At 41.4% G+C, this 26080-nt stretch overlaps 1 protein-coding gene across 11 annotated transcripts in view; it reads left to right on the forward strand.

Moving 5' to 3' along the window:
* Window positions 1-26080, forward strand: part of LOC126299504 (guanine nucleotide-releasing factor 2) — a 361975-nt gene that overhangs the window by 275767 nt on the left and 60128 nt on the right. For all 11 annotated transcript variants that reach the window (XM_049991460.1, XM_049991454.1, XM_049991453.1 and 8 more), the window contains 2 exons: window positions 7969-8151; window positions 12419-12648. In XM_049991460.1, coding sequence (XP_049847417.1) covers window positions 7969-8151; window positions 12419-12648 — 413 coding nt within the window. The remainder of the gene's footprint in view (window positions 1-7968; window positions 8152-12418; window positions 12649-26080) is intronic.

Here is a 26080-nt window from a genome sequence, read left to right on the forward strand (position 1 = left end):
AAGGAATGTTAAGGAAGGTAGGAACACATATTTGCTCAGCAAGGGTGACAGGATACAAATTTCAGAATATCTCAGCAGTCAGCATCAAATATTTGGTGATGAGGACGAAGATGTGGAGAACAAATGAAAAAATTCAAAGTCATCGTTCAATATATGCCCTAGACAAGTACGTTCCGAGCAAGATTAGAAAAGCGCTACGTAAACAAAGAGCACTACATCTCAGATTCAAGAGAAGCAAAGACAAACAAAAGCTGAACAAAGTGAAAATGAGTGTAAGGAGAGCAAAGAAAAAAGCGTTCAAGGATTTTGAAAGTAATACGTTGTCAACCGACCTGAGTAAAGATCCGTGAATTTTTTCATCTGGGACAAAACCAGGAAAAACACAGGAATTTTTTAGAATTCCAGGAATTTTTCGTTGTTTTAGTTTTCAGTTAAATTTTTGTAATTTTGACTGGTAAGAATTGATACTCTACCAGAGGATATTACTGTATCCCACTATTGCAGAATAGTACTGCAACAATAAAATGTGAACAAAAAAAAAAAAAAACCCCGAAATGAAACATAAATTGTAAAGGAAATGTGCCATATACAACAACAAAACACAGTGCTCATACAAGCATTTGCTAACAGCAAAATGTGTTAAAGGCTTTAGGAAGACTATGCAATGCTTCATAATAACAAATTGCCTCCGATGAGCGTGGCGTCACAACTGTTTACATTAAATTCATTGTAGCAGTTACGAGCAGGCTCGTGTGCATGCGCAGTTGAGTGGCGTATGAGTAGTACCTTCTCCTGTTTATGGCTACAGAAATGTGGCTATTGGCTGAGTAAGCAGTCACAGCAAGGAGCTTGATGCAACACAGAAAAATTTTACTGCCGCACTCAAGCTACCAGTTTCACGCATGCGCACTGGGCCCGGATCTATGATGGAGTGGGCGTAAGTTAGATTAAGTAGTGTGTAAGCCTAGGGAGCTATGACATGATCAGTTTGGTCACATAGTAGAAAAAAGAATCATAATTTGATTTTTGAATGTGTGTATAGTGTACGTGATGTCTCTGCCAGGGGAATCCTCGTCGCATCTAGAAATAAACTTTCCTGCAGGCAAAAGGGGACCGGGCTATACAAGCGGAGCAGAGTAAAGCCGAACAAGTGAACGCCAATCACTGTCTGATTATGTTGATTGGGTTTGCGAATGATCTGCATTGCTATAATTCCTAGGTAAATCCATAGATTCAGACTACCAGAGTGGAAATAAACAACTAACAGGAGTAACAGGTAAGAAAGATTATGTATTATCTTCTCGGTGTATGCAGGAAAATGAAATTTTGTGAGAATTTTTGACCAGATGGCTATACTAGTAAGGGCCAGTTGTACAGTCCCCATCTAGCAGATGCTTAAGTTCTATTGTGGAAGTAGCGCGGAAAATGGTCTATACGAAGATGACAATGCCTAACTGGGGAATAATCAGGGGTAACTAAACCGGTGACTCTGGCAGGGTTAGCAAAGTTAGCTAGCGAATAAGTTTTGACAAAGGCAGGAATAATTCCAGAATTAGTCATGACAAGACTTCGTTAGAATGAGGAAGGAGAAGGAAGGGGGACATCACACAAATTAAGGAAGAATATGGCGAGTCCAAATTTATATAAAAATCTTGTACTACTGCTTTTCGATCTCATGCTCGAGAAATTGGAGCGTATGAATGAAACGTGAAACTATTTCCTGACACACAGCTTTTTGCTATTAGCAGGCCTAATAGGCATTTTATGTTGATCTCCGTAAATTATATTCTGTAGTGTTATAAAAATAACCATTTGTGCCAAAACAGTCTCGTTTATTTGGTGTGTGTTACAATTTCTGCAGTGTTAGAAAGGCCTGTTTTGTTTTATCTAGCAGATAGTGACAAAATAGATGTAATCAAATCAAGAAACACCACCAGTCTTGGGAACTAATTAACAGCCCACGCAGTATTAGACAACGATATTTTGATTTTTCATGTAGCAAAACGTTCAATGAACTTTTGTTGGGGTAATAGATTTGTTCGCAGAAAGGAAAGAATGCCATGTAAAGCTGTAGCAAGATAGAAAGAAAACAATGCTAGGAGCTAAGGATTGAAGAAATGTGTACTATATTGCTTGTCTCTTGTCTTTACTGGTTTTATGCAGCCTATATTTAATTTTATGTCACCCAAATCAGAAAGTTATTAGCTAACAAGCAATAGAGAGTGCAAATTTTCTGAAGAGTTCTTGTTCTCCCAATTACAAATAATTCCATCCAGTATTAATTGCAAGTTTTTTTTTTAAAAAAAAAAAAAAAAAGAGGGGCAGGATGTCAAACCAGGTGACGGAGCAGGAGAGGCACCACCAGACATTTTAATTTCCTCTGTCCTGAATATAGTTTGATGGCATCCAGTACAAAATATGCACATTTCAATTTCATGGAGTGAAATACAGTGACGTGTGATAGAAGACTGCTTTGTGAAGAGGGGTGGCAATGCACTCAGGCACACTTAAGACTAAATAACATGTCTTACATTTCCTTGAACATATATATGTTTTATGTATCAGACTCTCCAGAAAGATCTGCACTACAAATTAAACATATTTTTGGAAACTCGATGTTTTAAATTTTTGACATTGTATCTCAAACGCTTGAGGGAGGGGGGAAGAGGCGGGGGCATCGCTATCTTAGTATTGCACTGGTTTGGGAATATCGTAGATCTGGGACTGATGTGCAGAGCAGTCTGAGTTATAGTGGGGAAGTGTGTAGTCTCCAAGTGATCCGTGTTTACATTTAGTGATTTTGCTGTTTCCTCTTCATTTACTGCTCTCACGTCAAATGAAAATAAAATGTATTTCTGTGGCCGGGAGCTATCAAGTGAGTTAAAATACATTCACAGAATTAAGGAAGGCTAATATACGTTATTAGCTTCAGATTTTATTTTATTTCCACTTTTCTGACAGCCATGCATTAATCACATTGTAGAATAGTGAAGTTATTTTTGTCGGTTTGCTAAAGAAATTTGGTTTTTAAAAATCTTTTACACTGAAGCAGTCAATGTGTTTGAAACAAAGTGTTTAGTTCCACACTATTGAGTAATTTCAGCTGCTCGCTGCATTTCAAGTGCACATTTTCATCTTCTAGCATGTATGGCATTATGCCATCATAAAGAATCAAAAATGAGTCAATACAGTACTGGTACTCCAAGAAAATTTACGTCCCGAAACCCACACTGAAAAGCTCAATATCAGGCCGAGGCCTACTTCATTGGGAATCTGGACATACGAATATGCTCTATAATTATGTACTTTAAATGTGCCATTTTATTATTGTTCATGAAATCCCTATGTTCTTGAAGTATCCTCTGATGTCTTTTTTCTTTTATGACATAATGTAAGATCTTTTAATGTTTTACACGTACAAACATACGGGCTCCCTGCATCATAGAAGCTGCTAAAGGTTGGTGGCGCCCGTTATCTGGCACTCTCTGACGACTACTGAAACAAACCTATTTCTAACAGGTTGAGGGAAAATATTTGCGAATGGTGGTTTGAAAAGCATTGCTTTGAAAGTAAATTTCCCTTTACACAAGTTGAACGATGTGCGAGAATGTACGATAAATTTCTTAAATCGCAGAGCGTTTGATAATGAGCCCAGAAGATCAGACATTCATGTAGTTATTATGAGCAAATTGATGTAGTGCTATGGGAAGTTCTCTTTTCTCTGTGGTAGCTAATTTATTTGTGGAAAACTTAAGGACAAGTCACTGGACTCGGCTAAAAATTTTACTGGCACATTTGTGTGATGTATCTTAAAGTGTAACATGCGCAAAAAATATCAACATTATATGTGAAAGCTTTGCTTTTGTTGTAGCAACACTATGTATATAAATCTAACACATTGACTTTTCCTGTTTGTGTATCCACGCTACTTAACAGTGATGTTGCTATTAGCTGACTACATCATGTGTCCTGTGGTCTGTATATCCGCTGTCATCGGCTGGCGGGATCACGTGGCACGAGCTATGACTGGCTTACAAAAGCACACCACAATCTCGATTACAATGGTTCGGATAGTAACATGCAGTGTTTGGTGGAATTCGAATTTATACTTTCATAATACGAAAATATGCAGTGTACTTATTGCTGCACATCAAAAATCTTTCCAAAAATCGTTTTCTTCCCCGAGTTTTGTTTTCTAAAGTGCTGGGAAATTCTACGCCTGTGTATAAAAACATAATTATTCCAAGGATTGATAAGTTTTACAGTTCCGAGGGAAAATATAATGTCACTTAATAACACGGAAAAAGTGTGTTTTCATCTGGAAGAAAGTGTATTTTTAATTGGGAGATCCGGGAATTATTTTTCCTTGTCCCCGTATACACCCTGTAAGAGATTTTGATTGTATGTATAATCAGTAAGTGGGCCAAAATCATCTATTCAATCTCTCAGCAACCACACCACCTCAGAAATGGAAGATAACAGAGAGAAGGCCAAAATAGTGAATTCGGTCTTCTGAAGTTGTTTTACCGTGGAAGATCATAACACTGTCCTTCCTTTCACTCGTTTTGCGAACATTGAAATGGCACATATTGAGATAACCGATCGTGGAACTGAAAAGCTGCTACAGTCACATAGTAGTGGAAAGGCTTCAGGACCAGATGAGATACCGATAAGATTCTATGAAGATTATGCGAACTCTTCATCTTGCAGTAATTTATTGTAGATCGCTTGAGCAACAAATGGTACCTAAAGACTGGAAAAAAGTGCAAGTCGTTCCCATTTTTAAGAAAGGCTCTAAGACAGATCCATACAATTTTAGACCTATATCATTGGTGTCAATCTGTTGTACAATTATGGAACATATTTTATGCTCAAGAATTATGACGTTATTGGAAAGTGAACGCCTCCTCTATAAAAATCAACATGGATTCAACAAACAGAGATCATGTGAAACTCAGCTCGCTCTGTTGCTCCATGAGATACACAGCACAGTGGACAATGGTGCTGAGGCTGGTGCCATGTTCCTTGATTTCAGTAAGGCATTTGACACCTCCCCACATTGCCGTTTAATGAAAAAAATATGAGCTTATGGGGTATCGGAGCAGAATTGCGATTGGATTCAAGACTTTCTTGCAGATAGAACTCCATACACCGCTCTTAACGGAACTAAATCGACAGATGTGAAGATAATATCCGGAGTATCACAGGGAAGTGTGATAGGGCCATTGCTGGTCACAATATATATAAATGATCTAGTAGAAAGAGTGTTGTGCTCTTTTAGGCTATTCGCAGATGATGCAGTTGTTTGTACCAAAGTAGCAATGTCAGAAGGTGGTAAGAATTTGCAGACCAACCTGCAGAGAATTGATGAATGGTTCAGACTCTGGCAGTTGACACTGAACGTAAATAAATGTAACATATTGCGCATAAATAGGAAAAGAAATCCACTACTGTACAGCTACAGTATTGATGACAAACAGCTGGAAACAGCGTCTGCTGTAAAATATCTAGGTGTAACTATCCAGAGCGCCTTTAAGTGGAATGACCATATAAGACGTAGTGGGAAAAGCAGATACAAGACTCAGATTCATTGGAAGAATTTTAAGCAAATGTAACCCATCCTCAAAAGAAGTGGCTTATAAGGTACTTTTTCACCCGATTCTTGAGTATTGTTCGTCTATCTGGGATCCCTATCAGGTAAGACTGATAGAGGAGATAGAGAAGACCCAATGAAGAGTGGTGCATTTCATCACGGATCATTTAGCTGTCGAGAGAGAGTTATGGAGATGCTAAACAAACTCTACTGGCAGACGATACAAGCAAAATGTTGTGCGTCAGAGAGATTTACTGTTGAAATTTCAGGACAGCACTTTCCAGGAGGAGTCAGACAACATATTACTTCCCCCCACATACATCTCACATATTGCCATCTCACATATTGCCCATGAGGAGAAAATTCAAGGAATCAGAGCCAATACAGAGGCTTACCGACATTCTTCCCACGCAGTATTTGCGAGTGGAACAGGGTTGGAGGGATCAGATAGTGGTACGGAAAGTACCCTCTGCCACACACCATTAGGTGGCACGTGGAGTATGATTTAGACGTAGATGTATGAAAGTGCTATCATTTCTAATCCAGATATTGAAGTAATAGTATCAAAACTTTCTGTCTCATCATCGCTAATTAATAAGCCCTGTAACTGGAACTCTCTCTGCAGTTTCTCACCTGGAAGTATCCATGATGGCTGTGATGTACAAACAATTTGATTCTTAATACAAACTTGAACTTTTAAATCCTTTCATGTCATAACACTAACAATAACTTTAGATATAACTTAATACTGTTAAACATAGAAGATATTAAAAAACATTTTTTTTCACACAGTTTCCAGTTGAAACTAATCACTTTTCTGATGTATCTTACTCAAAAAGTCCTGAAATTATTTAATTGAATCCTTTTCCAGCCACAGGTTCTGTTTTTCTTCCAATATTTTAATTTGTATCTCTCTTCTCAAATAAAGATCAACACAAAATGAAGTAACGCATTGATTAAAATGTTGTGGTAAATCTGGTAATATTCTTGGCACTGCTCAGGGCTTCAATAGGTACCTATTCTTAGCAAATTCCTGAACATTTCCTCCCCAGTTGCAAGAAACATCTACATTACTTAAAGGTCTTCAAACTGTTTGATGCAAGTAGCTTAATATTTTGAAGGGGTCCATTCTTTTCTTGGAATAGCTATTGCTTTGTTCTCATCAGTTGAAAATCAGAATACAGTCACAAAGCTAGTTTCCATTATGTAGTCTCATAATAGCTGAAACATACAAAGAAACAACATTTTGAAATCTTCAGCAAATGAAAATTATAATATAATACCATCATACTGTGAAGTCCAAGTTTGTGAATTTTTCTTCACTCTGTACAGTATCTATACACTGCTATCCTTTAAAACTACAACACCTTCAGTATTACTTTAAAGCCACAGGCATGTAAAATAAAAGAATTCTGTTAGTACATGTGAATTACTAACATAGAAAATTAAGTTATATTTGAACTCGCCATTTTGCTGTCTCAAGTACTTTACAAGTTAATTTCAATAGGAGCTTACATTTCATTGTTTTTAGAGACTTATTACAATTATTCTGTTTATAGGAGAAATATATCATCACTACGAGCTATTCTGTGAAAGGTAACATCTCACTGATGTGAAACATGAGCAGTAACCCACAACAAGTAAACGAGCATGTGCTTTAACATGATCATTCAAACAGTTTTGATGCACTGAAACCATTTCAGCCTGATCTATAGGAGGCCATGGTTCTATGCATTCATCCCCTGCCTCCATTTCCAGTCATTTTACCAACATATCCTACTCTTTTAGAAACACAGCTGCTTGTGAAATCAGTCTTGTGAGATATTACATATCGTGTGCAATCCACAAGCAGCATTTGTGGTGTGCCTGACCCCAGTCCTACTGTGCACTTGTTTAAATGACCACAGCCTTATTGAGATGAAAGTCAAACATGACTACCCTGTTGCAGAACACTCAGTGTTGGCTCACAACTGATGCCTTGATATTTCTAACAATTATTTTATCATAGGGAAAGGATAACAGTAATGTAATAACATAGACTATTACAGAAGGTTTAACAATTGACATCATCGTCTATCTCTTTGGAACTCTCTTGCCTTCCTCACAACAAAATAAATCACTAGGTTAACAGAGTGATTTATATGTATTTATTAATAACATTATTAACCCTTATCCTGCCATTGTTTTATCATCACCCACATGATTAATGAAGTACCTGTCCTTGTGAACCATATTTTAAATGCATCATATTTTGAATCTCCTATCATTTTACTCTTCACATGTCACCAAGAGAAGCCCTAGGAGCTCTGTCATCAATATTATGCATTTTTTTCTATTTTATGTTTGCATTGTTTCTGATGAGTGTTATTTTGTAGCATAGAGTTTGCAACTTCGTCACCTGTGAAAGCACAACTGGCAAGTCTGCCCCCTGCTCTGCCTCCTAAACGAAGTCGAACAGCAAGTGTGAAATCGGCAGCAACGCCACCTCCAGTGTCACCGACGTTACCTGGCACCTCTCCAGAGCTACATCGTAAGGTGGATGATTGGATTACCCCATCGTAAGTGAGACACTGTGCTATGTTCATTGATGCTATCTATTTTTGTAATATTCAAAATGAAATACAGACAGTGATATTTGTTATAAGGGATCATTATGAATCAGTATGGTGGTTTTCTGTTATGTCAAAGATATTATTATTTAAATGTACACTGTTGTTGCTGATAATGTCATGGGACATACAGAAATTTGAAGCAGGGCATGGAATACAAATGGAATAGTCGTGAAATGTGAGATAGGCACTGGATGATAAGATACCTCATCAGCATGCCAGTGATAGTATGAAATGTTTCACATAAAGGGTTTGTGTCATGTTAGTAGAGCAGTACAAGTGTTTCACCATCAGCACATTTTGCTAGTGTAGGCTTTGCTGTGCACTAAAGCCATCTAGTCCTTTGTGCAGTATATCTTTTGCACCTCTTGCTACAATGGACTCATCAATTGAGATCATGTTATGCAAATCACCCAAACGTTCTCTTTTCCATTCTGTTTGACATCATTTGTGATTACAGTGGTGGACAGTACATGTAAGGTACTGCAAAAGTAAAAATAACTTCCCGCAGTACTTTATTTAGCATCAAAACAGACAAATACTCATTGTGGTGGTGTGGGTACCATTTTCTATCGTTAGTAATCTTGGCTGCTCCTATTGTGGATACTTTCTGTAGCATCTGGTATGCCAGGAAAGTTGTAGAATCGAAATTGTTTCCCTTTCTTCAGTACTTGCAGGGAGCCATATTCCAACAGAACAATACTTGTCCACATGTGACAAAATATACTCAAGATACTACAAAGTTAAATACCACATCCCAAAATACACACTCCTGTATAATAGCATGTTGATTTATGTCAGAGCACCATTGAGAAATGGAATAATCTCAGTTGCTGTGATTCCTGAATAATCCTAAAGCATATGTTATATTTCGTATGTTAAAGGACCTGAAGCAGTAGCCTTCAGTCAACATATTCATCTAAGTGTATTTCAACAATTCAGTGTAACAGACAGCAATTTCTTCTATAATCTGTACATTCATCAAATGTGTCACCCATTGAATATGTCTAGAATTTAATTGATTGGTGACTTCCCCACAGCAGACCTGTAAGCAGTCCAGTTCAGATTTACACTGGGTAATTAACTATCTAGACTGCCATTCCTTAACAGTACATGCAGGGCGTGTTGGTGAATATTTAGGTACTGATTTTGGATTGTGTAATTTATTTTATTGTTCTGTATGTTTCCTTTTAGTACATTAGGTATTGCAGCTATTAAATGTATCGTTTTTGGGTGATTCCTTCAGGGCATTGCAGTTTTTGGCGGAAACGTATTAATCGTATGGCAGTTCAGACCTCATTTAAATGCCTCCTGTACCAATACTTTCCTTACTGATTTTTATGTTTCACTCTTACTGCAAACTATAGATGTTTCTGTGAATGTAGTACATGCAGGTAGCTTAGTGACAGAATTTGTGTGCACTTCATATACAGCACTCCTAGATTTGTGTGTTGAGGCCAGTGAGGTTTTAAAGAGAGGTACAAGCAGCAGGAAGCACGCTGCTCAGAGTTATGTTTGATTTTCATGTTCTTCTAGCTTCTTATTAATGCCTTAAAAATATAATAAGCTTTTATATTATTAAGTATTTACTACTAGTTGTTGCTCAATTCAAGAAATCTGCAGTCTATGTGTGATGACAGTGTGATGGAAAACTTCCAACATCGCTCCACTTTATCAGTTTGCATATACTGTCAGTGCTTCTTTATTCAAGCAGCTTCTCATTTGGGATTACAAGGCTTAATGGATCATGTTTGAGATACTCTTACTAAATCCTAGGTCATTACATCCCTTGATGACACGAAAACCCAAAATAGTAGGAGTGTCCAGCAGATCAGAATAGATACAAAATAATAGTAAAACATCACCAGTTTGTCAAAAAGTTTACAGTTTTAGATAGAGAAGTGGTTACTGTTTGAGAAAATACCCTTGTTTTGTACTCACATGATCACTTATGTAACTAAAAATTTGCTGAATGTTACTCACTTCATCATAATGCCTTATTCCTTGTTATGCTTTCTTCTCCAATGACCCAGAATCTAATCTGTTATAACTTCAAGTTGAACAAATATATTTCAAGGATGGCACAATACATGTAAGTCATAGATCAAGTAAACAAAGTGAGACGTGTGAACACTTTAATAGTCAACTCAGAACTGAGTCCGAGTCTAGCGGCTGCTGGCTGGCTGGTCACTTAGGTGGTGCTGCTGCTGTATGGCTGGCAGACAGCGCCGCATGTAGAGGACACACGTAACTGTGCGGCGGCACTTTGAAAGATCGACGAGTCACAACATAATCTAACTGGACAGCACTTGCATTTGAGTGAAGATGTTACATGGCATTGCAGCCACTATGAAACATGAGCAAGAAGCTATTCCATAAGTAACTTTTAAACTGAGATTGAGTAGACCATTAGGACATAAAGATACTATGGTAGGATATGAATGTCTAATATTGAGCCTCTAAAGTATTTAGTTGATAATATCAAGGCTTTTGCTGGACATTTTGGGTAAGTAATGATGTAACACCATGCTTTTCAGTTAAATTAGCTGTCAGGTTTGTTGTGACTGTTTTGGGGACTTAAAGAAATTTGAAGTCAAAATTAATTCAAATGGTGAATTGAAACTGCTTAAAAAGCTTAGCTCCTCTCTCCTTTACAGCATAATATAGGCAGATTGTAATTAAGCAGTTCATCCAACACACAGGTTAAATATCTATATGCAGATGAAGGTGACTGACAACAGTATGAATAAATAAGGTTTGGATCTATTCCAGAAATACACCTCCAGAGACTGGAAAACAGCAGTAACAGAAGAAATAAAGACAAATCCAAACTATGAGAGTAGTGATTTACATAAGATGAAGGTGTAGGGAAATATCCTTCCAACAGTCTAGCTTCCATGCTATAGTCCAGATCCAATTAGGTAAAATAAGCTGTTTAGCCTCAGATGAGCCTTGCACCATAAGAGCTGTGGTAAAGGCAGAGGCCCAATTTTTGTGGATTGGTTGTTCAGTTATCTCTCTGGCTAATCAGATTTAAGTTTTCCATATTTCCCGTAGATGATTTCAGACAAATGTGAGGGTAGACCCATTGATAATGCCACAGCTGGTTCCTTTTTCTTTTGTCTGTAAACTGATTTAATGCTCCATGTTCAGTTATTGGTGAGACATTAAACCCCAAACTTCCTTTCTTCTTTAAATCATTCAGTACCCTCTCACTAAGAGCCAGTTGGCTCAGCAAAGATGAATTTAGAAAATAGGAGAAAATATCAACCTTGAGTATGTGAAGCTGCTTGGTATTCCTTGTACAGCTGAAAACATGTCAGTTGGCTTGATGCCATTGATATTTGTTGCAAACATAGGTCTAGGCATGGCATTACCATATGGGGGCCATAGTTTCTAATTTTCAACAGGTCATTTTGTAGGCTGATGACAAGTATTTCCTTCTGGTGTGCATTGGGTTTTCTGTGCGGGCTAGTCTGATTGTGCCTGCTATAAAACACACTGCTTGGTGATCACTTTCAATCCTTCTTGATGTTCGCTGTTGTCTGGAAACTCCAAGATTATAAAGCAAAGTAACGTACCCATGCCTGTGCCAGAGGCTATTGAAACATGGTTTAGTTAACATTTTGAGCTATACAATTTTATTATGAGCCCAGTTGAGCATTTGTGGCTAGTGATGGAGAAATATGTCCATTTAAGAATTATGAGAAGATGTGGACAGTTATTGAAAGAGAACAGCTATATTTATTCAGAGTTGTCCTGTACTGTTGTTCACTAGACACCACATGGAGCTGTTAGGTATAGTAAAGCTATGTAGCATTTTTTATGTCAGTTTAATAAACGCAAATATATCAAAAAACTGGCCCTGTATAAATCTTCATCACAATTTTCTGAATTAAGAGAACATAAGAAAATATTCAAATTAGCAACTCAATGCAGTAAGAGATGTAGCTATTACTTATGAACTCATATTAAGTCTATTCTTCTTCTTCAGATTTTGTTTTCAGAGCTTTTCCCAATAAATAACATGCCAGTTTTGGGTACAGAGAAATATAGAGTTTGATATTTATAAGGGTACTTAATTGTCAACACAAAGTAAGTTTTTCATAGATTAGTTTAGGAGAAGATAAGGTTGTATGTTAAATATGAATTTAATACCTCTTTACATGTCCATATGTGTTATTATAATAATAATAATTATTATTATTATTTATAGACAAGATGATGAAACAAGATGGAAACATGAAGGCAAAACTGGTGGAACAGTTTCATCTGTCTCAAAAATGAGTGATGTTACCCAAGACAGAGAAACTGAACCAAGTCCCTTGGATGAGTTAGATATTACTCAGCACCTCGTGTTTAAAAAACCAGATGAGGATGGTCCAGACATTAGGGGTGGCCATCCTGATGCTCTTATAATTCATGCAACCAAAGCAAACAAGAATGGTATGTTCTTACATTAAATGTTTATTTGAAAGAGAACAAATTTCCCAATATGATGATGAAATCTGTATTATGGAAAACAGTAAACTCGTTAATTATGGTAGCAACTATAGTACCTTAGCAATCATGAGAGAGTGTAAACAACCCTCTTTCAGATATTCTTCATGAAGCATTGTGTTTCTTATAAATGTTGCATGTGTTTTGAGCATAAGTATTTGTTGAAGGAGAGTGAAAGTGTAAGTTATGCATGATTTGTGTTTACTTTTTACTCTGTTTTTCCTACTCATATTCAGCTTTGTAATTCACCTGATTTTTAATTTCTGTGTGCCATAATTAAGGAAACTACTGCTAATTGTGCTGACAGAATAATTTTACGTATATGTTCTTTTGCATATCAATAGAGATATATCTCTTATCCTTAAGTTAGCTCAATATTTATGCATTTGATATTCGTAATTTCTTCATATTATCATTAAATAGTCCTGCGAATAAAGAATATCACTCACCTCACAAGAGATAAAAACAAACTGAATATTAGTATACAATTTTCAGATATACATGATTTCAGCGGGTGACCTCACCCCCTCCCCTTTCCGCCCCCACTCTCCAAAAAGTGCGCACACACACACACACACACACACACACACACACACACACACACACACACACACACTCTCTCTCTCTCTCTCTCTCTCTCTCTCTCTACTAAAATAGCCTGAAATTTATTACTACATGTTGCTTCCCATGATAGAAATAGATATATAATTATGACATGGAATATATTTGCTATTATCTGGAAGTGGAGGAAGCTGTCTTGTGCAGTGCTTGTTTTGTGACTGTATACACTGATACCTCCCATGGAATAAAATCAGAACCGCAGATTTTCAGACAAATGGCACAATAGAACTTTTGCTGCGATTCGTACAAAACCATTTTATTTGAACTTTTAAAATGCTCATTAAAGCATTAATACAAAGTTTTAAGAAGTATGAATTCCAAAAACATCCCCCTGATTTTAACAAATCAAGCACTGATCTTCTTGTTCTGATTCCTCCTGCATAAGGAAGAACTGCACCTCAGTGTGGTTAGTTTTACAAATGTATTTACATATAGTGTGTCTCACATGCAGTCCCACGTTGTTTGTGTTAGAGCAAACAAAAATACTTAGTATTCCTTTTTATTCATGCTTCATTTTGTCCAGAGGAGAATGAAACAGGTACGTACACAAATTTCATTTCTCCTACCCTGAGGGAAAACGTGAAGTGTGTGGTTATTTTTGTTGATAAAATTATTACTGTTAAATCTTTGAGAGTAACTGAATTATGGTCTAGTTCTAAGACAGCTGTTCAAGCACTATCAGACCTAATTTGTGGTGGGATCTCTGAATACCAACTGTTATAAATGATGGAAGGGTCTTCATCATCATCTCCACCTGTGGTCATAAATTTTTTTTGGTCTAGTGAATTCAGGCATTAAAAACAGTGCCCTGGGAAGTGAAAGTCAGACCAGGCAGCTACCAGAAGGAAAATGTATTTTACGTTTGAAGTGACCTGATAAGGACTCACTAAGCAAGAACAGACTCTCAGGCAGGAATACAGGTTGTCTGTCAAAAAAGTCATCATGGACATTATCTCTGGTGTTCGGGCAGATATTTGCAATTTTGCTGTTCTAATGTCTGGATGGGCAATGTTTCATGTGATGCCTAGTGTCAACAGAAACCACCAGTTTGTTTCATGTTACAAGCAAAATTATTTTTGAAGCAGAATTTTATATACTCATTCCATAGAGAGGACCCAAATCAGTCTAGTGCAATACTTTGTTTATCAATATGTATTAACAGGTCAGTGGCAGTAGCCAGTGGAGGCCACGGCAGAATGTGAGATGCTGCTTTATTACTGGTTATTCTTCATGTTTTAATGCTCCTGTTAATACAGTCTGATTATCCAAAACAGGAAATAAGTCACGAATCAGTTGCAACTCGATGTGTACTGTATTGCAGATCTAGATTTCAGCTAGAGAATAGCTATTGTCAGTGCATATGAAGTGAGTCGTGTAGACTCGAAATGCTTACAACTGCATGTGTTATTACACCACCACCTTGTTGTTATGACCAGACAAAAGTACAGTTGTCTGTCCATAAATTTGGTTTCTTTGTTTGCTCAGTGAGTTCACTTATACATTTTTCTCACCTACACTTTTTTTTTTCTTCATGTCCCAGCGAAATACCCACAGTGTGCACAAGTTATGATGCAGTGTTTCACAGTGGGTTGCTGGGAAGTGGGCCAATATTAGACTATAATAAAATTAGATAGTGTAATAAGGAACTTTCTCAAAGTTTGGCATTGGTCAAATTTTCCTTGATCAAATCTAGTGACTTGCCTTAGATTTGATCAAAGGAAGCATTCGTCTTATGTTTACTGCATGAAGAAAGCAACCGCTTGGAGTACTAGTATCGCTGCAGCTGTCTGACACTCAATGTTTATCAGTATAACTCCCAAATTTACATGGTGCATTATACATATAACTAAATTGATAGAAATATTCGAGGGAGATGAAGTACTGTGTAGCTTATGACATCCCGAATACAAAAACAGAAAAAAAAGTTAGAACTATAAAAAGATTGCAGATGCTGTTAGCCATGAAGTACGGTCAGGATATACCCTCGGGAATATAAAGGAGAAAATGTACAACTTCTGTGGAAATAAAAAAATTTCATGACTGCAGTACATATTAAATTTGTTTGCCTTCACATATTCCTCCTTCAGTGCATTATAAATAGCTTCAAACATTTCTGGTATTATTTTCATCAATGTGCACTGCAGCATTAGAGCACTATACTGGTACTGTAAACTATAGTAGTAGAAATCATAGTATTGTGGTAATTCTGTCTTCTGCAGATAAAGCATTTCTGAGGAAAGTGTTCAACTTCATAATATGAGGAGCCACTTTATTGGGCACATACTGAAATTTACTCTCGTCCATTCCCAAAGGGATTTTCATGTGACTTTACGTCCTCGACTTGCAGCTCCCATTGCAAATTTTGTTGTATATCTTTCATGTCTCGCTGTGAAGTCCACGGTTTTGCTCAATTATGTTTCCTTTTTTTCTGTTTCTCTTGCAAATGCAATGACAATGCAGTTACAGTGTACGCAACTGCAGACCAAGTATAATTTTACTTACGGTATTGATGGCGTGTTGATGTTGGCAGTGTGCATTCATTGCTGGGGATTCGTTTCACCATGAAGTAAAAAATTAAATCTGTTCTTGCTCTATGGCTGACAGATTCTTGTATGTACCATTGTCCGCTCAGTAAATTAGTTTTACTCATAAAATGAAAGTTCATCTTCATGTACTGCAAATGTTTTGTTATGGTGTTGCCAATGCCAGAAAACTACACTGCTGATGCTGTAAGTAAAACTGAAATGCAGATAATAGTATTAAGTTGTCGTTGACCATTATCAAGGAACTTTGATGAGATATTTGATGACAATGTAGTACCCCCTTTTGTACCACATCAAAGATCATTGTCAAAGAAAATTTGATAGTGTAATACCAGTCTAAGCTTCATATATTAACACGGCATCATTTTGCCAACTAGAAAATCACTTTGTTGTGAGCATGCGAATCCAGCTAACACTTAATTTTTAATGTGACAGACTTGAGATTGTTTTATAGATTGACAGATACGCAATAACAGTATAAACCGCAATAATAGAGTTGTCACAAAAACCAGATGTTATGCAGAGATGGTACAAGTTGGTAGTAGGTGTAGCATTCATTTGTTTTCTTGAAATTGCACAACTTCTGCTGAACTAGGGCACAACTGGACAACAAGTGCTATGTGTCACTCCGGAATCCCGAAGCACATCACACCTCATACTATATTTCTAATAATTTTGTGAACTGGTAACATGAGTGGAAGAAAAAAGAAAAGCATTACTCTCGCTGAAAAGCTGCAAATTTTGAGAACTGTGAAGGAAAACACTAACCAAAAGCGAGTGGGTATTGCCAAGGAATTAGGAATTTCTGTATCTACTTTAAATTCTATAGTAGCAAAGGCAAAGGAAATTGAAGATAGTGCACATGTGTTCGGAATTTCTACTAGTAAGCGGACACACACTCGGGGTGGGAAATGTGAAGATGTGGAAGATTGTTTGTTGCAGTACTTCAGGAAATGTAGAGCAGAAGGCATTCCTATTAGCAGCCTAATGCTTTGTTAAAAAGCAAATGAATTTGCAATTTGGGAAATTTCAGTGCTTCATCAGGTTGGCTGCACAAATTTAAGGTAAGACATGGCATCAGCTGTCTCAATGTATGTGGCAAAAGCAAAGGTGTCGATCCCAAGACAGTGAGAGATTGGAAGGAAACCTGTTTGAAAGAACTAACATCCCAATATGCTCCTAAAAACATTTTCAATGCAGATGAGATGGGCTTGTTTTACAATGTAATGCCTGACCACACAAGTGCATACAAAGGTGAGAACTGCCACGGAGTATACAACGTGTAACAGTGCTGTTATGTGCTAACAGTGATGGGAGTGAGAAGCTCCCCCCACTTATGATCAGGAAATTTGCCAAGCCCCATTGTTTTAAGAACATTGTCACGTTTCCCACAAAATACACTAGTAACAAGAAATCGTGGATGGCAGGAAGATTTTATTGTTTGTAGACAGAAATGTGACTGTGGAATTCTTTCCCACGAATTGCATGAGTGAGCTCCAGCCACTTGGCCTTGCAGTAATACATAATTTCAAGTTTGTTTATTGCAAAATGCTCATTCAGTTTGCCATCGTGTGTGTAAACATTGAAAAAAAAAAAAGGAAGAAATGAAAATAAACATTTTACAGGTAAGATTTTTACTTGGTATTTATTTCATGTTGTGCTACCGGAGCCAAAGAGCACTTTGAGAAATTATTAATGACTTTGTTTCTTCTGATAGGCAATACACTGCATTGCAGCCTCATGCCACAGAGTTTCAAACGATAGCATTTGGAAGTTTCCGAAATGCTGGATTTGGAAATAAAGTCCACAATCGTGGTGGAAATGATCATACTGACGATATTTCACCTAATGATGAAGAATGGAATCAAATACGAGAGCAGGCATCATTTGAGGGTTATGTGAACATTGATGAAAACCTCATCACTACAGAACCCGTGACTATTGCTGAGATAGTTCGGAGTGCATCGCGAGGCCAGGACGAGGAAGAAACTGATGATGAGGATGATACACAAGAGCCTCAGCATTCCTCAGTATCATTTCACGATGCAGTAAATGCATTAGAAATAATTAAACAATTTGTGACGTGTCTGCAATGTTTCTGACGAAATAATGACAAGAGTTATCCTGTTTTGGGGGTACAGTGTATGTTACTGGCGCGTCAGTGATAAAACGAGCATAAAGATAGTATGGTACTATATTTCATATATAAACTCCTGGAAATGGAAAAAAGAACACATTGACACCGGTGTGTCGGACCCACCATACTTGCTGCGGACACTGCGAGAGGGCTGTACAAGCAATGATCACAGGCAGGGCACAGCGGACACACCAGGAACCGCGGTGTTGGCCGTCGAATGGCGCTAGCTGCGCAGCATTTGTGCACCACTGCCGTCAGTGTCAGCCAGTTTGCCGTGGCATACGGAGCTCCATCGCAGTCTTTAACACTGGTAGCATGCTGCGACAGCATGGACGTGAACCGTATGTGCAGTTGACGGACGTTGAGCAAGGGCGTATAGTGGGCATGCGGGAGGCCGGGTGGACATACCGCTGAATTGCTCAACACGTGGGGCGTGAGATCTCCACAGTACATCGATGTTGTCGGCAGTGGTCGGCGGAAGGTGCACGTGCCCGTCTACCTGGGACCGGACCGCAGCAACGCACGGATGCACGCCAAGACCGTAGGATCCTACGCAGTGCCGTAGGGGATCGCACCGCCACTTCCCAGCAAATTAGGTGCACTGTTGCTCCTGGGGTATCGGCGAGGACCATTCGCAACCGTCTCCATGCAGCTGGGCTACGGTCCCGCACATCGTTAGGCCGTCTTCCGCTCACGCCCCAACATCGTGCAGCCCGCATCCAGTGATGTCGCGACAGGCGTGAATGGAGGGACGAATGGAGACGTGTCGTCTTCAGCGATGAGAGTCGCTTCTGCCTTGGTGCCAATGATGGTCGTATGCGTGTTTGGCGCCGTGCAGGTGAGCGCCACAATCAGGACTGCATACGACCGAGGCACACAGGGCCAACACCCGGCATCATGGTGTGGGGACGATCTCCTACACTGGCCGTACACCTCTGGTGATCGTCGAGGGGACACTGAATAGTGGACGGTACATCCAAACCGTCATCGAACCCATCATTCTACCATTCCTAGACCGGCAAGGGAACTTGCTGTTCCAACAGGACAATGCACGTCCGCATGTATCCCGTGCCACCCAACGTGCTCTAGAAGGTGTAAGTCAACTACCCTGGCCAGCAAGATCCCCGGATCTGTCCCCCATTGAGCATGTTTGGGACTGGTTGAAGCGTCGTCTCACGCGGTCCGCACGTCCAGCACGAACGCTGGTCCAACTGAGGCGCCAGGTGGAAATGGCATGGCAAGCCGTTCCACAGGACTACATCCAGCATCTCTACGATCGTCTCCATGGGAGAATAGCAGCCTGCATTGCTTCGAAAGGTGGATATACACTGTACTAGTGCCGACATTGTGCATGCTCTGTTGCCTGTGTCTATGTGCCTGTGGTTCTGCCAGTGTGATCATGTGATGTATCTGACCCCAGGAATGTGTCAATAAAGTTTCCCCTTCCTGGGACAATGAATTCAGGTGTTCTTATTTCAATTTCCAGGAGTGTACATTTTTCACTCATACTTTTTTTCTGTATTCCATTGAAAAATGTATAAACGAAGTTTTACTGTATTAGTTCACTTTGTTACGCAAATAAATAATACCTTTACTTAACTTTGATACAGATCTTTGCCACAGGAGTACTGGATAATTTACAATCTCATGGACTAGCAAAGCATCACATGATGCATGGATTAAGAAACTTTTCTCTTGCAGTACAGTGTTCCATTTTTATTTTTATTTTTGTGGTTTTAGGTCGCACAACTACAGTGGTCATTAGCGCCTTGACTAAGTTACGAATGCACTGCGAGGCACAAGGTTAAAACAGCAACTAAAAGGGACAACACTATAAAAAACGTATTAACAGGCATAGGATTAAAAAAAACAACAGCACAATCAAACGTCCTTAGACAGGTGTGTCAAGTTGATAAAACGAAGAACGCGAGCAGCAGCTCCTGGGTCATACGTTAAAATGTGGCGGACCGTCAGCAATTGCCCACATGGACAGAACGGCGCTGGCGCAGCCGTCAGCAGATGGCGATGGCTGAACCGTCAGTGTCCAATTCGTAGCCGGGCCAAAACGACCTCCTCCCGCCGAGAAGGACGTGAGGAGGATGTCCAAGCCGCGGGAAGAGGTTTCAAGGCCCGAAGCTTGTTGTCCGTAAGTGCAGCCCAATCGGCATGCCACAGCGATAAAATGCGCCGACAAATGACCCTGCTACAATCTGATGAAGGGACACAACAAGAAGCCGTCCGAGGCTGGAGGACCGCACCCTTGGCCGCAGCATCTGCAGCTTCGTTCCCAGGGATACTGACGTGGCCAGGAACCCACATAAAGCTCACTGGAGACCCGTCGTCCACCAGCTGCTGAAGAGAGCGTTGCATCCGGTGCACAAAAGGGTGAACCGTATACGTATCACTGAGGCTCTGGATGGCGTTCAGAGAATCGGAGCAGATGACATAAGCAGAATGTCGGTGGTGGCAGATGTAAAGAACAACCTGGTAGAGGGCAAAGAGCTCAGCTGTGAAGACCGAACAATGGCCATGTAGCCGGTATTTGAAACTTTGTGCGCCAACGATAAAAGAACACCCGACCCCGTCATTGGTCTTAAAGCCATCTGTATAAATGAAGGTCATATTAATGAATTTTGAACGAAGTTCGACAAAACGGGAGTGGTATACCGAACAGGGGTAACCTCCTTTGGGAGCGAGCCAAGGTCAAGGTGAACGCGAACCTGAGCCTGGAGCCAAGGTGGCGTGTGGCTCTCGCCCACTCTAAAGGTTGCAGGGAGTGAAAAATCAAGGTGTTGAAGGAGGCGATGAAAGCGAACTCCAGGGGATAGCAGGGCAGAGACATACAACCTGTATTAATGGTTGAGAGAGTCGTCAAAAAAGGAACGATACAATGGGTGGTCGGGCATTGACAGTAGCTGACAGGCATAACGACAAAGCAGTATATCGCGCCGGTAGGTGAGTGGCAATTCACCGGCTTCAGCATGAAGACTCTCGACAGGACTAGTATAAAACGCTCCGATCACAAGATGTAAACCCCAATGTTGTATGGAGTTGAGGCGGCGTAAGATGGACGGACGTGCAGAGGAGTATACGAAGCTCCCATAACCCAGCTTGGAGTGGACGATCGACCGATATAGGTGAAGTAGGACGGTTCGATCCGCTCCCCATGACATACCACTGAGAAGACGGAGGATATTTAGAGAACGGGTACAACGGGCAGTCAAATATGACACATGTGGAGACCAGCTAAGTTTCCTGTCAAATGTAAGACCTAAAAATTTTGTTGTCTCCACGAATGGGAGAGCAACGGGACCGAGTCGTAAGGACGGTGGGAGAAACGCTTTGTAGCGGCAGAAGTTAATACAGACCCTCTTCTCGGCAGAAAAACAGAAACCATTGGCGACACTCCAGGAGTAAAGACGGTCAAGAGAATGCCGAAGACAGCGCTCCAGGAAACATGTACGCTGTGCGCTGCAATAGATGGTAAAATCGTCCACGAAAAGGGAGCCTGATACATCAGCTGGGAGGCAATCCATTATTGGATTGATCGCTATGGCGAAGAGAGCAACGCTCAAAACTGAGCCCTGTGTTACCCCATTCTCCTGGCGAAAGGTGTCTGACAGGACAGAACCCACACATACCCTGAACTGTTCCATTAAAAAGGAACGAATAAAAAGAGGGAGGCGACTGCGAAGGCCCTATGTATGCATGGTGCGGAGAATGCCCGCCCTCCAACAGGTGTCGTAAGCCTTCTCCAAATCAAAGAACACAGCCGCGGTCGGGCGCTTCTGCAAGAAGTTATTCATAATGAAGGTCGACAAGGTAACCAGATGGTCAACAGCAGAGCGGCACCTACGAAATCCACATTGTACATTGGTAAGTAGGCATCGAGATTCGAGCAGCCAAACCAAACGAGAGTTAACCATTCGCTCCATCACCTTACAGACACAGCTGGTAAGCGAGATGGGGCGATAACTGGAAGGCAAGTGCTTGTCCTTCCCCAACTTAGGAATCGATACAACAATAGACTCGCGCCAGCATGTGGGAACATGTCCCTCAATCCAGATGTGATTGTAAGTATGAAGAAGGAAACCTTTACCCGCAGGAGAAAGGTTCTTCAGCATCTGAATATGAATAGAATCAGGCTCTGGAGTGGAGGACCGTGACCGGGCAAGTGCATTTTCTAGTTCCCACATGGTGAATGGGGCATTATAACTTTCACAATTCGAGGAGTGGAAGTTAGGTGGCGTAGCCTCCTCTGCCTGTTTTCGGGGGAGGAAGGCAGGGTGGTAATGAGCGGAGCTAGAAACCTCTGTGAAAAAGCGGCCGAAGGCATTGGAGACATCCTCAGGGGCCACAAGGACGTCATTTGCGATCGTAAAGCCAGAAACTGGTGAGTGGACCTTAGTGCCAGATAGGCGGCACAGGCTACCCCAGACAACAGAAGAAGGAGTAAAACTGTTGAAGGTGCTTGTGAAAGCAGCTCAGCTGGCTTTCTTGCTTTCTTTAATAATACGACCACACTGCGCACATAATTGTTTATAATTAATACAATTCGCCACTGTAGGGTGGCGTTTAAAGGTGCGTAAAGCACATTGACGAGCACGTAAAGCGTCTCTACATGCTGCGGTCCACCAGGGGACCGGTGCGCGACATGGAGAAGAAGTAGTGTGACTAATGGAATATTCAGCAGCAGTGAGAATGACTTCCGTGAGGTGTGCGGCCTGACTATCGCAGCTCGTGAAGGTTTGATCCTGTAAGGTCACCCTGGAAGAGAAGAGTCCCCAGTCTGCTTTGGAGATGTTCCAACTAGTTGAGCACGGAGAGGGGGTATGATGCAGGAGATGGATAACACACAGGAAATGGTCGCTCGAATATGTATTAGAAAGTGCTTACCACTCAAACCGGCGTGCAAGTGTGGTAGTACATACAGAGAGGTCTAAATGGTAATAGGTGTGAGATGTGTCTGAAAGAAAAGTAGGGGCGCCAGTATTGAGGCAGACAAGATTGAGCTGGTTGAAAACGTCTGCTAACAGGGAGCCCCTCGGACAGGATGCTGGAGAGCCCCAAAGAGGATGGTGAGCAGTGAAGTCTCCAGTTAACAAAAGTGGTGCAGGTAGCTGTGCAATAATTTGCATCATGTCTGCCCTGGTAACGGCAGACGACGATGGAGTGTAAACGGTACAAATGGAAAATGTAAAAGTGGGGAGAGTAATGCGGACAGCAACTGCCTGCAGGCCGGTGTGCAATGTGATGGGATCATAGTAGATATCATCCCAGACCAGCAACATAACCCCTCCATGAGCTGGCATACCTGCCACAGGGGGGTAGGTCAAAACGCACAGAGGTGTAGCCTGCCAAGGCAATGTGATCGCATGGGTGTAGCTTCGTTTCCTAGAGGGCTACGACGAGCGGACGGTGCAAGCGGAGCAGCAATTTCAAGTCCTCTCTGTTGGAGCGAATGCTGCGAATATTCCAGTGAATAAGTGCCATCGTGAGAAGAAGAAGATGCAAGAAGGGGTCATCTCGAAGGCCGCTGAGGGCCCGGCTTCGAGAGAGCACTGCCGCCGCTAGCAGTAGGCGGACAGTCGTTGTCCATTTGTTCTATAGGTTCATCGGCCAGCTTGTTAAGACGGCCGGGAGGGGGAGCTTCCTTCACTGGTAAACGGCCAGATGTTCGGCTACCAGCGGTGCGGCCTGGGGCGGCAACCGCTGGGTGGCGCAAGAGAAGAAATGCGCCGTGGCGGGGAAGGAGAACTGTGCTTCCTATGAGCCTTCTTGGAAGGTCGTTTTGTGGAAGTATTGGTCGATGGCTGGGAGTTCGAGGTACGTAGGAGGTCTGCACGAGACGGTTCCTTCTTGAAGGCCCCGTGCATCTGACTTCTGGCTCTTCGTCTTGGCAGAAGCCGATAAAGGTGCTTGTGTCTGAGGGGTGACGGGAGGAAGAGGAGACGTCGACCGGGCAATCTTAGCACTGGCGGAACGGAAGACAGTAGTGCTGAAGGTCAGATCGCATGTCTGCATCGCCACCTCCCTGGTAGTCCGAGGAGAGGCAAGGACAGTACTGTATTTCCCCACTGGGAGCAGCGTGGGCTTCCTACTAGCGAATAGCTTGCGAGCAGCCGAGGTGGACACTTTCTCTTTGACCCGAATTTCTTGGATACAGCGTTCTTCCTTGTAGATGGGACAGTCGCAGGAGGACGCTGCATGGTCACCCTGACAGTTCACACAACGAGGAGACGGAGGTGGACAGTCACCCTCATGGGCATCCCTGCCACAGTGACACATTTAGCCGCGTTGGAACAAGACTGGCGAGTGTGATTAAAACGCTGACACTGGTAGCAGCGCGTAGGTGTCGGGACATAGGGGCGAACAGAAATAACCTCGTAACCCGCTTTGATACGCGACGGCAGCTGAACACTATCAAAGGTCAAGAAAAGTGTCCGGGTTGGTACAAGGTCATTGTTGACCTTTTTCATGACCCTATGGACAGCCGTCATGCCCTGCTCAGTGAGGAAAGACTGAATCTCCTCGTCAGTCAATCTGTCGAGTGATCTAATACATACCACACCACGAGACGAATTTAAAGTGCGGTGAGACTCCACCTGGACAGGGAACGTGTACAGGAGTGTGGCCCAAAGCAGTTTTTGTGCCTGAAAGGTGCTCTCAGTTTCTAGTAACAAGGTACCGTTACGCAACCTGGTACAAGACTTGCCCGATCCGGCTATGGCATCTACGCCCTTTTGGATAACGAAAGGGTTGACAGAGGAAAAATCCTTTATGTCCTCAGATCGAGAAACTACGAGGAACTGTGGGGCAGGCGGTAGTACTTTTGTCACTGGTGGCTGGTCAAGTTTCCGTTTGTGGGCAGAAGTCAAGAGAGGAGGAGGAGAAGAAGAAGAAGAAGAAGAAGAAGAAGAAGAAGAGAAATCCATTGCGGAGGAATCCCCCGTGATTGCCAGCGTCTCCGATGGCGCGCTCCTTCCTTGTGGGGTCCCTCTCAGAGGGCACTCCCGCCTTAGGTGATTGTTCACACCTCAGGTCATACCTCCCGAGAAATGGACGGAGGGACCAATTGGCATGGTCGGAAGGTGTCAGCTCAGGCAATCACCCCTCCCTGGGCCTGGCCTTTACCAGGGGGTACGTGCGTGCCTTACTTGTCTACCCAGGGCGGGGAATTATGCGTTACCCCGTCACCGGCTATGCGTGTGAACGCGTGGGTCGGCCTTCATGCATGCACAGGGAGGAAGGAAGAAGAGGATAAAGAAAGGAGAGAGGGAAAGAAAGGACAGACTGTCTCAAACGCCGAGGCGGAGACCAGAGAAGGCAAGGAGAAGAAGGCAAGGGAAAGAGTAAGTAAGACAGTGAGATGGAGAAGAACAAAGAAAGGAACCAACCAAAGGAAGGAAGAAACCAGAAGAAGTGAACAAACGAAAATGACCGCAAATATAGGTCGTGGAGCCGTCCGTCTCTGGACACAGGCGCTGACTACCACCCCCTTGAGGGGGAGGGACTCCTTTTAGTCGCCTCTTACGACAGTCAGGAATACCTCGGGCCTATTCTAACCCCCGGACCCGCAGGGGGGTGTTCCACATTTAAATGAACAAGTCCATTTGATACTAAACTATCATGTTAGTCCTACACTATGATGCCGATTCCTTTAGATGATGTCACGAACTGGGGCACAGCTCTTGCTAACTTGACACTATATTGACATCAGCATGAGGGCACTGCTGTGCTATGCCTGTGGTATCAATTCACATTTCCAACTTTGATGCGGCAAAGTAAGCTCCGTACAATTCCACATATAGTATGTGCGTAGTTTAATTCAAATTCCCACGCAAGTTTTTCAAGCTATGTAACGTGCAGTTGTAAGCCTTTTTTGATTCTACATGACTCACTTCAAATGTCTTGATGATAGCTATTCGACAGCTGAGATCTATCTCTACAATAAAATACAGATAGAGTTGCCACTGACTGCTGACTTACTTCCTGTTTTGGATTACATTGTAGCCATGGAGAATAATGATTCTAATGGAATCCAACCAGATGACATATCAATAAAGAAAATATTGCA

The sequence above is a fragment of the Schistocerca gregaria genome, chromosome X (genome assembly GCF_023897955.1).
Source record: "Schistocerca gregaria isolate iqSchGreg1 chromosome X, iqSchGreg1.2, whole genome shotgun sequence".
NCBI lineage: Eukaryota > Metazoa > Arthropoda > Insecta > Orthoptera > Acrididae > Schistocerca > Schistocerca gregaria.